At 43.3% G+C, this 13,013-nt stretch overlaps 1 protein-coding gene across 1 annotated transcript in view; it reads left to right on the top strand.

Moving 5' to 3' along the window:
• LOC143930537 (DPY30 domain-containing protein 1-like) overlaps nucleotides 1-7,931 on the top strand; it is a 60,273-nt gene extending 52,342 nt beyond the window's left edge. Inside the window, exon 5 of the mRNA XM_077454908.1 lies at nucleotides 7,451-7,931. Within this exon, the coding sequence (XP_077311034.1) occupies nucleotides 7,451-7,723 (273 nt within the window). The 3' untranslated portion in view covers nucleotides 7,724-7,931. The remainder of the gene's footprint in view (nucleotides 1-7,450) is intronic.
• Nucleotides 7,932-13,013: the final 5,082 nt, after the last annotated feature.

Below are 13,013 nucleotides of genomic sequence, written 5' to 3'. Positions count from 1 at the left end.
GTCTATCTCGGCGGCGGGAAACTTAAACACTGGGCAAGGCTACAAACGGTGCTGGGCAAGGCTATTTACATGCCACATGGAAATGACACTGAGCAAGGCTGCAAGGGCAAGGCTGCAAATGACACTGAGCAAGGCTGCAAGGGCAAGGATGCAAATGGCACTGATCATTGTGCAATGATGGGCAAGGCTGCAGATGGACACTGATAAGGCTTCATTGATGAGCATTTAAATGTAAGTTTTTTTTTTCCTTAAACTTCCCTCCTAAAAGTTTTTTTCCTTAAAATGCCCTCCTAAACTTGGGATGCGTGTTATACGCCGATAAATATGGTATCAAATAATATGCAAAGTGATTGGAGGGAAGCTTTAGAGATGTTGGCAAAGATGTTTTTATTACCAATTATGTGAGCAGACTGTAGTGTTCCTCTTTAAGGTGAACTCACTAGTTTACTTAAAGAGCATTGCATATTAGCCATTGACCATTTAAAAAAAGGCTCTGTAAGCAGGATTTGAAACAATATAGCTACCCAGACTATTAAGCTATTTCAATTTATGATGAAACGTGCCATAGTTTCAGGTAGGGCTGCAACTAACGATTATATTCATAATCGATTAGTTGGCCGATTATTGTTTTGATTAATCGAATAATCGGTTAATAACCTTAAAAAAAATGGTAATTTTGCTGCGATTTGCATTTTTACATATTTTTTTTGCCCAATTTGTGGGCAGATTAAAAACACAAATTGCCGCAAAAATGCATTATTACATGCTTTTCTGCAGCTTCTCCATTGAAGTATATTGAGGCAAAAAAACAAAAAAGCACGGTTTTGCGTTAAAAAAAGTCCTTATCTTTTCTAAATACGCAGCAGCTGAAAAAAATCATGGATGTGAACGTGTCCCACAGAAAACCATGTAAATGAACTGTAGTGCGTTTCTGCAAAAAGCACCAAAAAACAGAGGTGTGACCCAGGCCTGAGATGCTTAGTAAAATAATGGGGTTAAAAAAAATAAAATGAGTACAAAAAGAGCAAATAGTCGCTACTGTAAGGGGTTAATTTTTTACTATGGGTCAGTGAAAGTAATATTTACAGTAGCAATTTGCTCATTTTGTACTATAAAGGGCTAATTTTAGATTTTTTTAACCCCATTATGTTAGTGGCCCATTAATCGATTATGAAAATAGTAATCGATTAATTTCATAACCGATTAGTTGTCGATTAATCGATTAGTTGTTTCAGCCCTAGTTTCAGGTAAGCCAAATGTTTGGACTGACTTTTGTAGTACATAGTTTGTAAATTATACCTTTTATTTACTCCTACATTGATTTTAATTTTGAGTAAAGAACAAATAAAATCCCTAAAAAATATTTGCTTGTTCACTTATGCATAATGCATAACTAATAATAAACAAAGGTATCTTTTGTACTCCTTCTCCCGCTGTACATACCAGTTCAGAGCCAACGTATTCAGGATTATTCAACAAAAACACACATTTCTGATTGGTTATTATGGGTTATTCTGCTTTATTTCTCAATGCTCTGAAAATTAATGAGCATCAATGACCTAAGTTATCAGGTCTGCATGTGGATCTTGCTTTGTTTCTATACTGTATCTGTACAATTTGTAGAATTTTTGCTAAAGGTGTTAACCTTATTGACATATAAAAAACAAATGTGGCCACAGCGCAAACATCAATATGAGCATATATAATTTAATAAAAGCATAAAAGCACACTTACATATGGGTAAGCGAAGGGCTGCAAAACTGTAAAGATGGTGAAGAGCAGAACAGAAAGCACAAATAGCTGCCATGCCATCCCTACCAGTTGTTTGGCCCATTTTAATCTGTTATAATCAATTCACTCTCCCACCTAAATAGGCAGGTCAGACGAGCATCATCGGGAACAGCTGGTAACTGGAAAGAGAAGAGAGCTGGCGATTAGCAGACAGCTGAGCGGCCAGCCCAGAGGAGGAAGGGCTAAGCCAGCCCTGACAGTACCCCCCCCCCCCCTCAATGACCACTCTCCCTCGGAGGGCCACCAGGGTTGAGGGGAAACCGTCTATGGAGGAGGACAGGGGCATGTACGTCAGAGGATGAAACCCAAGAGCGTTCCTCCGGACCGTACCCCTTCCAATGCACCAGGTACTGTATGCGCCCACGGAACCTACAGGAGTCAAAAATGTATTGTACCTTATACTCCTCATGGTTCTCAACCTGAATAGGGTGAGGATGTGGCACCGAGGTGGTAAATCGGTTACAGACCAACGGTTTCAATAAGGGGACATGAAATACATTTGAGATGCGCATACTAGGAGGAAGGTCCAACGCCTAAGCTACTGGGTTAATCCTGCAAAGGATACGGAAAGGCCCAATAAACCGAGGTGAAAACTTCAGTGAGGGAACACGAAGCCGGAGGTTGCGAGATGACAGCCAGACCCTGTCCCCAACCTGGTAGGAAGGCGCAGGCAGGCGTCTGTGGTCAGCATGGATTCTGCACCTATCATTAGCATGACGCAAAGCCTCCTGTACTTGTACCCAAGTGGAATGAAGACCACGGAGATGCTCCTCTAACGCAGGAATACTCTGCGGAACAAACGAGTCAGGCAACATGGAAGGTTGGAAACCATAATTCGCCATAAATGGAGACAATCGGGAGGCAGAATTCAAGGCACTGTTGTGAGCAAACTCTGCCCAAGGTAATAGGTCAGACCAGTTGTTATGATGTTCAGAAATATAGCAACGTAGGAATTGCTCCAAGGACTGATTGGCTCATTCTGCGGCCCCATTAGACTGCGGGTGATACGCAGAAGAGAACGCAAGCTGGATTCCCAACTGTGCACAAAAGGCTCGCCAGAACCGGGAGACAAACTGACTGCCCCTATCCGAGACAATCACCTTGGGTAGCCCATGTAAGCAAAAGATCTCCCAGGCAAAAATGGAAGCCAGTTCCTTAGAGGTGGGCAACTTCTTAAGTGGAATACAATGACACATCTTTGAGAACCGGTCAACCACCATAAGGATAACAGTGTTGCCTTGGGACTTGGGCAATTCCACAATGAAATCCATAGACAGGTGAGTCCAGGCCCTCTCTCCATTGGGTATGGGTTGTAGGAGGCCCACTGGAAGGTGTCGTGGAGTCTTACTCTGAGTACACACGGGACAGGCAGCTACGAAGGCAGTAACATCAGCCCGTAAATGAGTTGATTCTTCCCAGGATGGCCAGCTGCCTTGGGAGAATGGTAAGTCTGGAGCACTGCAGTACGGAGACTCTCTGGGACAAAGCAGAGGTCACAAGGTTTATCAGGAGGAGCATGGGCCTGAGCAGCAAGAATTTTGTCACCCAAAGGAGAAGTAAGACTGGTGCGAACCGTAGCCAAGATACGATTCAGGAGGAATCATAGGAACCGACTCCGACTTGGAAGTGGAGGAAAATTGGCGTGACAAGGCATCAGCCCTTACATTCTTAGTACCGGGTAAGAATGAGACAATGTAATTAAAGCTCAAAAAGAAAAGAGCCCATCGTGCCCTTCTGGGAGAGAGTCGCTTAGCCTCAGACAAGAATGTAAGATTCTTATGGTCAGTAATTATAAGAAGGGGCACAGTGGTACCTTCAAAGAGACGTCTCCATTCTTTCAGGGCTAAAATGATCGCCAACAGTTCTCTGTCACCAATCTCATAATTGCACTCAGCAGGTGACAATTTCTTGGAAAAGTAGCCACACGGATGCATATCGCTCTCAGAGTTAGGACGTTGAGACAGAAGGGCGCCAACTCCAGTCTCAGAAGCATCAACTTCTAGGATAAAAGGCAACGTAGGATCAGGATGTGCCAACACAGGAGCAGAAACAAAGGCAGCCTTGAGAGTCTCAAAGGCCTTAATGGACTCCGGAGACCAACTCTGTGGGTTACCGTCCTTTCTGGTCATATCAGTCAGAGGCTTGACCAGAGACGAGAAGTTACAAATAAACTTCCGATAGTAGTTGGCAAAGCCCAGGAAACGCTGCAGAGAACGTAAACCCACGGGTCGAGGCCACTGTAGGACTGCCGACAGTTTCTCTGGGTCCATGTATGGGAATGTAACCTGTTAATGATGGAACTCGCACTTCTCCAGTTTACAATAGTTTACAATAGAGATTGTTCTCTCTTAGTTTCTGAAGTACACGACAGACATCTGTGTGCTGGCTCTCCAGGGACTTGGAAAATATGAGGATATCATCAAGATAAACTACCACACACAATTGCAACAAATCTCGGAGGACATCGTTAATAAATTCCTGGAAAACTGCCGGGGCGTTACAAAGGCCAAAAGGCATTACCAGGTATTCATAATGGCCTGTTCTGGTATTAAACGCAGTTTTCCACTCGTCGCCCTCCTTAATGCGCACGAGATTGTATGCCCCTCTTAGGTCAAGCTTTGTGAAAACCGTTGCTCCCTTGAGGCGGTCAAATAACTCTGTAATCAATGGAATCGGGTAGGCATTCTTAATCGTGACACGATTGAGACCCCTATAATCTATACAAGGTCTCAGTTCACCGCTCTTCTTTTTCACAAAGAAGAAACCAGCACCAGCAGGAGATGAGGACTTGCGGATGAAACCTCGAGAAAGTGCATCAGCAACATACTTCTATATGGCCTTATCCTCCAAGACTGACAAAGGGTAAACCCGGCCACGAGTTGGTATGGCACCAGGTTGAAGGTCAATTGCGCAATCATAAGGCCGGTGTGGAGGCAAACTACCGGCTTGACCTTTATCAAAGACATTGCCAAAATCAAGGTACTCCTCCGGCAGGGAGGGGAGTGAAGCGGTGCACAGGACTTTGGATACCTTCAGGAAGCATGTCTCACTGCATTGTGGTGACCAGGAGAGAACCTCAGCACGGAGCCAATCAAAAGAGGGGTTGTGCCTCTGTAACCAAGGATAACCAATAACCAGCGGAAATCTGGATGAGGAAATAACTTGGAATTGGATTATCTCATGGTGAAGAGCCCCTACGGCCATGGACAACGGAACCGTCTCATGAGTCACATGGGCAGGCTGTAAAGGTCTCCCATCAAGAGCCTCAATGGCAAGTGGAGTGTCACGCAGCTGCAGCGGAATCGAGTGCTGCGAAACAAATGCAGCATCAATGAACAGGCCTGCAGCCCCAGAGTTGAATAGAGCCTGTATCTCGATGGGCGACTCAGCCCAAGAAAGGGTGATTAAAACCAGGGGCTTATCCTTCTGGATAACTGGGGACAAAACAACGCCACCTAAGGTTTGTCCATGACAGGACCTCAAAGTTCGGGCGTTCCCTGGACGGTTAGGACAAGACTTCAAAAAGTGACCTGCCTGGCCACAATAAAGTCACAGTCTCTCCCTCCTCCTGAAGGCTCTCTCATCCGCAGAGAGATGCGTGAAGCCCAGGTGCATGGGTTCATCTTCACTGACCAACTCGGTACCAGGAGGCATGGTAGGGGAGGGAGGCATGGGTGGGATTACAAAGCTCGGAGGCAAACGTACAGGAGGCTTCTGCAAGCGCTCCTTAAGAGAAAGTCTTTCCCTGTGTCTGGAGTCAATGAGGATAGCAAACAAGATCAAGCTCTCTAGTTCAGTGGGTATATCCCGGGCTGCTATCTCATCCTTGATGGAATCCGAAAGACCATGAGAAAAAGCAGCCACGAGGGCCTCATTGTTCCAAGCAACCTCTGCTGCCAGAGTACGGAATTCAATGGTGTAGTCGGCAACAGTTCTTGTACTCTGATGGACATGAGGCACTTGGCAGCAGAAGCGGAGCGTGCGGGAACGTCAAAAACCCTTTTAAAGGAGGCCTAAAACTGAGGGTAACTCAAGACAACAGGTTTTTGCGTCTCCCATAGAGGGTTAGCCCAGGCCAAGACTCTCTCGGAAAGCAAAGATATCACGAAACCTACTTTGCTTCTGTCCGTGGGAAACGCCTGGGGCAGCATTTCGAAGTATATCTCAACCTGATTGAGAAACCCTCTGCATTGAACTGGATCGCCCCCAAATCACTGGGGAAGCAGAGCAGAACCAGACATACCTCTTATAGAGGAAATACTCAAGGCTGGTGCCTGCACAGAGACTGGCGCAACAGCAGGGGCGGCCTGCGACTCAAGTTGTACCGGAGCAGCCAGGTGAGCCGTGCGATTCAGGAGCGTTTGTAACGCCATGACAAACTGATCCATGCGGTGATCTTGCTCATCCAATCTGGAAAAAATATTACCAACAAGTGGATTGACTGTATCTTCTGAATTCATGGCCTTCGCGTACTGTCAGAAAACATGAAAGAGACTGAGACAGAAGTACAATCAAATCACACTTGTTTATTAATAAAAATAAAAAGGTAAATAGAAAAAAAGCGTAGTCAAGCCTAGCCAGAGTCCAGTAGCCAGATCGGGTAGTCAGCCAGTCCAAAGTTCATTAACCGGATCGGGTAATCAGCCAGGCCAGAAGTCAGGGATCCAATGAGAGCAACTACAAGCAGGATAAGAAGCCAGGAGGGATGTCAGCAAGCCAGTCTTGAAACAAACAGCAGGAGATGGTTCCTTGTCATGTGACCAACGCGAAGGCAAAGGAAAAAGTGAGCTGGAAGGCTTTAAATAGGCAGGTCAGACGAGCATCATCGGGAACAGCTGGTAACTGTGGAAAGAGAAGAGAGCTGGCAATTAGCCGACAGCTGAGCGGCCAGCCCAGAGGAGGAAGGGCTAAGCCAGCCCTGACAGGTTGCTACTTTGGTCCAGTTAGCCTGCAGATGCTGCTTTCCCCTTCTGGCAGTCCCGGAGTCCATGCATGGCAGCTATTTGTGCTGATTGTTCTGCTCTTCACCATTTTCTCAGTTTTGCAGCCCTTTGCTTACCCATACGTAAGTGTGCTTTTATGCTTTTATTAAATGAGATATGCTCATATTGATGTTTGCGCTGTGGTCACTTTTTTTTTTTACATGTTATTGAGGATTCCCAGACCTGATGAGCCCTGCTGCACCACAATATGAGCCGTCATCCATCCATCACCACTCACATCCTCTCCTGTGATTTAGTCCACATTGATTTTCACTAGGCTGCTGATTGATGTATTCCACCCAGATCCATCCCACTGGAACCAAGACTCCTTAGGAGTAGTGGAATTGGAGCCTCTCTCTCTTATGCCTTAAAATTCCCTTCTGACTGTGGATTCTCATTCCCGGATTTAAGGTTTGATGAACTTGAACTTAGAGCACAATGAGACTCTTTTTTTTTTCTTGTTAACCTTATTGAGGCTTACGTATGAAAAGAATGAAAACGGGGACATATCCTGTTGCCTATAAGAACCACTAAGCTTCCAATTATCATACACAAGCCCCAAAGTATTTTCACTTCAAATCTAAAAAGAACCAGCCACTGTATGTAGGGACCACAATGAGTTATAAATGGCTTTTCTGTAAACCTGTTATAATTTTCCCATATATTCATATCCTAAGGGTGGGAGACAGAAGGACACAGAGGAAGCAACTGAAGTGGGTGAAGAAAAACCAGATGAAGACCAGCTGAAGAGTGGCACCACAGACCCTGAGGAAGTCTCTGAGACACCTGCTTTAGGAGCAGAACATGGAGAGGGTTTGGAAGCTCCTGTGAGGGTTGATGAGCCAGCAGAAGAAAATAGCACAGGCCTCGATTCAGCCAACACAATTGCAGAGCAAACTGAAACAGAGGACAAAGAACCAATGGCTGATACAGAGGAACATGACGAGTGAAAAATTATTGCAGTAACTTGTGTTGCATTATGACTTTTTCACATATTATTCTAGGATTTTGGGACACTCTTCTGATATGCATTGGAAGCTAATCCAAGCTGTACGTAACGACACTTTCAAAGTTGTATATCAAGCTCCAATGCATTGTGTGCCATACAGAAATTGAGAACTACTGATATTATGAAATATAAAACTTTACTTATATATACTATAGCTTTAGCCTTTGTTTTTTTTGTTTTTTTGTTTTTTTTAGATCTTGCTAGTTCTCTGGCAGTCTTTCTCAAAAGGCGACAATAGAGGTTCTGACAGTTGAATAGAAGGGTGAGGCTTAGTGTCAGGAAGGGGCGGTGTTATATTTTGTCTGAGGAAGACATTGTGGTACCATCTGCAGACTAGGATCCAAGGGGCTAAACAGGATCACATTGTCATATTGCACAGTAAGAAAAAAAATACAATACTGTTTACGTAAGCCTTTTCTGTGAAAAAATGCTCAATTCTCTTGTGGGATAAAAAGTGATGGCATGGCAGCACTGTAGGCTGACATGAGTACGGCTTTCCATGTGCAGTACAAAGTGTAAGTTTTCTTGAGAAAGGCTGTACAGCTCCAAATGGGATTGCACAGTAATTATAACTGGATAAGGACTTGGTAGCTACTTGACCTAGTGGGAGGCACTCGGGTGTAGCAAGAATATATTAAAGTGCAACTAAAGGGTAAATACTTACCTGTCCAACAGGCCCTCCTGGGCACTGCCAATTTCTTTTGAGTGCTGGCCTTCTGGCCTCTTCTTTGGCCAGTCGGGAATGCTCCTGCAAATTGCACAGGCCTCTTCCCTCCAGCCTGCAGGTGGCAATAGAGAGCAGCATTGACTGAAAAGTCTCAGCAGCACTGCCGAGGAATGAACACAGAGTGTGTGGAGCCTGGAAAGAGAAATTAGGAACTTCTTTGCAGTTAGTGATCATTACCAATAGTGCAAATATCCGTTTTGGATTGCTGATCTTGGGAGATCTAAGTGATACCGTAGATTCCTGTGGAGGGCTGATCCATAAGTTTTGGTGTATGAGTAATGACACGGATGGTTCACAGTTAAAGACTCATTTAATTTGCTGTCTGGTACGCGCATTCACTTCTCGGTGACGGCACGTGCTTGCTGTTTTGTGTGGAATCGCCGTGATGTCCTTATAAGAACTAATATAAAGAACTTATTGTAAAAATATTGTAAACATTTCCATAAAAAATTACTTAGAACCCCCCAAACAATATATATTTTTTTTTAACAGAGACCTTGGGGAATAAAATGGCAATGTTAGGAAAAAACTGGGAGGGGGAGGCGCTGACCTGAGTGTAGTATTAAAATTATGACTTTAATAGGATAAGATTAAAAACACAAGATGATAGAAGATGTATGCTTGTCAAAGTAAAGTGCAGTCCTGGCATTCCTCATGGCTCTGCGGGTCCCGCTGTTCTGGATAGAAGGAAAGGATTGAGCAGCTGGCTGGAATGGATCACATGTGTGTTTCTCCAGGATTAAGGAACCAGGAAGCTCCACACTGACCAGCATGGACCGTGGAACAGGAAGTGATGTCACCGACGTCTGATTGGACTAAGGCAAGGCTGCAATCTTGTCAATCAGGGCTGCAGTGGTGAAAGGCTATGCGCTCAGAGCTGGCTGCTCCTTCTAGAGGGAACATTAGTATAATACTTATTATAACAAAGATACTGATCCGTACAGACATTATACTGGTAATGGCAGTAATCATCAACTTAAAGTGTGACTACTATAGTGTGGCAGGAAGTCTGGCTCAAACTGACACTGTCTGGGATGGACGCTAACTGACACTTAGGTCAATAGTAATACAGTGATCAGTGATAATAGTATACACTGTACTGATGACACTGGCTGGGTGACAGGACTGATCACAGGGGCAACCAAGGCATACTTGATCATCTGGCTGGAGTCTCTCCGCTTTCAGTTCTAAATAGTAACTAAAAGCAGGGAGAAATACAGCCAGATCTGTATATTCTGTTTAGCAACACACAGATATCTGTGCTGTGATTGGCCACAGCCGTTCAGCAGGTATACAGCCAAAATGATTGGCTGCAACTTGCTAACAAACTTGTGCTATGTCCAATCACAGCACAGGTCAGAAGGAGGTACGTCCATGCGTGCCTCTAAACCAGGAAGTACAACGTGACAAACGGGTACGTCCCAGTGCCTAGGGCTGCCACCTGTCAACAGTAAATGTACTGCTGGAGGTCAGCAAGAGGTTAAACTCAACAGATTGTACAATGAGATCGTAATATAATTGGCCATCATAACTAATAATATTATACCTTAAAAATCCAATCAAAAAAAGTTAACATCATTATTCCAAATTACGTATTTTATGGGATATACACACATTTGTGTGTAAATATATTAATATATATATATATATATATATATATATATATATATATATATATATACACACACACAGTATATATGTATACATTATATATGTATACATCAGGAGAGGGAGGAAATAGACAGTGGCAGAGTATATACTAGTGTACATACAGTGGAGAAGTGTAGCACAAAACATATACATCGGAGTGTATAGTTTTTAACCGTGTGGAGTAGAAATAAAGATTAGAAAGTACAGTACGTAGTACAAAGTGAAGTAGTGTGCAGCATACTGTACAGAGTGGAATGTTGTGGAGTTCATAATGTACAAAGGGAAGCAGTGTGGTATATTTAAAGCTGAAGTTTTTTGTATGCCAATTTACATTGTTACACTGGTCCAGCTTGGACCCTGTGGGATCCCCATGGAAGCTGGAAATCACTATAGTAGGCACCGCTACTAGCAACTGCCTTGTTGCATTGTAAATACAAGAGGTCACTTGCTCAGCATGGGCGCCATTCAAAAAACACTTTGCATTTTCTAGTTGGATGAGCGTGAGAGACAGGATGATGACATCCTGATTTCCACCTCATCCAATCAGAGAACCCTTTGCATTCATTGAGAAAATGGCCCCGTGCTGATGAGCAACCTCCTGTTTTCATCAAGCAGAAGGGCAGCCACTCAGCATAGCACCCAGAAGCTAGCAACAACCAATGTAGTAACGGTGACTACTACAGTGATTTTCAGCTTCCAAAGGGATCCCACAGGTATGGCACACACATACTTACATGGGTCCAAGGTGAACCAATGTAACTGTGTAAAAATTGCTATTGCTTAACTTTAGCTTTAATTTACAAAACAGTGTAGTGGGGCAAAGTATAAAATGCATACCTCCCAACATTTTGCGATAGGAATTTCGCACACCTACTAGCAAAACGTATGAAGGCATAGGACATGCCCCCCTGACATACCCCCTTAAAGGATAATTAACCAAAAACAAAAGGTTAATTAAATACACAAAGGCTTTTTTTGTTACCACTACTATTCCTTTATATTGGCTTTTAAAATTTACAAATGCAGCAATTTAGATGAAACGTTTAGCAATGGGGAACACTTTTTGAAAGATAAAAAGTGCATTTTATATACAACTATACAGATCAGATCAAAATGAGGGACACATGAGGAGGAATGAGGGACAGAGCCTACAAATCAGGGACAGTCCCTCAAAATCAGGTTCAGTTGGCAGCTATGAAAATTCCATATAGAGTGGAGTAGAGGTAATACGCAGATTGGAGATATTTGAAGGTAAGAACACATAGTACAGAGTGAACAGGTGCAGCATATAGAACAATAGTGTGTATTGGAGAAAATACAATGATTAGTGTCCTGGAAGGAAATTTCCAGAGGCAAATGTCTAGAGCTTGTGACTGCCTTTGGAATGAAGAACAATAGGCAACTTTAGGTGTGCCGGGCTTCAATTTCGTACAATGTTGATAGGCATGATAAATGATATCTAGTTGAGCAGGCAGATTTCATTGTTGGCTTTCTGGGATATAGGAGCTGTGTAGTAGTTTTAGTAGTACGGTTGACTTACTAAGTAACACATTGTGAAGAGTAAAGGTCTATAAGACACTAAACTTTCAAATGCTTTCATAGGATACATTTATTTACTTTTATTAACTTAATTGTGGGGTATACAGTATGTATAAATTCTACATGCACTTTTTTTTACATATATAACTTGTAGTACAGTTATCCTGTAAACCCACACCATAAATACTCGTCTCTGTTTTCTGTAGACCTTGACTATGGGGTCTTCTTCTGAAAAAGTCTCCCAGGTGAGCTGCGTGCAATGTGAAATCCCCATTCTTTTCTATGGAAAAGCTGCCCCCATAAGGATTTGAGAGGATGCTGGAAATATTATCCTCTAAACCAGAGATCGCCAAACTTCCTAAACAAAGGGCCAATTTACTGACCCTCAGACTGTAGGGGTCTGGTCTGTGGCCATTGGAAGTAGAAAATGTCCCAGCATCAGTGGAAGTAAACAATGGGGAATTTGGGGGAGATTTGTACTAGGATAGAAAGTTTGAGAAGAAAGAGGATATGTGCTAGGTGGGTTTTTTTTGGGGTGAGGGAGATTTGTGCTAGGAGGGAGGACAGCAACCCTGCCCATCGTGTCACTGGGAGGAACTGTGTCCCATCTTTGGTGTCAGTGGGGGGGAATTATGTTCCATTGTTGGTGTCAGAGGATGAAATATCACCCCAAAGCAAGCAAAGGGCCACAGTTTGGAGACCACTGAACTAAACAGTACAAATCAGTTTTCATCTTGCTAGAGTGAGCTTACATTTCTGGTTGCTTTGGGTTACTGCACTTCAAACATCTTCATTACCTTGAGCTGCCTTATTACTTCTCTTCATTTTTTCTTCAGCAGGACAGTCCTGGAAACTAAGCGGGACATTATACTGTACATAGTTACATAGTCTGATTGAAAAAAGACACAAGTCCATCTAGTTCAAAACAAGAAAAAAAACAATCTCATATACACAATTCTATACCCACAGTTAATTCAAAGGAAGGAAAAAAAAAAACGTAGCAAAGTATGATCCAATTTGTTCCAGCAGGGAAAAAAAGTCCTTCCTGATCCCCCAAGAGGCAATCAGATTTTCCCCAAATCAACTTACTTTACTTAATGTTAGTACCCATTTATATTATTTACATTTAGGAAAGAATCCAGGCCTGTTTTAAAGCAATCTACTGAGCTGACCAGGACCACTTTAGGAGAGAGTCTATTCCAGCCTTTCTCAACCTTTTCAACACAGAGGAACCCTTGAAATAGTTCTCCAGTCTAGGGGAACCCCTGCTAAAAATTAGAGATCTACAACTCATGATACATTAGTATGATGGTCA

This window comes from Lithobates pipiens, unplaced genomic scaffold (assembly GCF_037356315.1).
Source record: "Lithobates pipiens isolate NorthernLeopardFrog02 unplaced genomic scaffold, aLitPip1_a1.2 Scaffold_25, whole genome shotgun sequence".
NCBI lineage: Eukaryota > Metazoa > Chordata > Amphibia > Anura > Ranidae > Lithobates > Lithobates pipiens.
The sequence above is the reverse complement of the archived record's forward strand: the minus strand, read 5'-3'. Positions and strand labels throughout refer to the sequence as shown.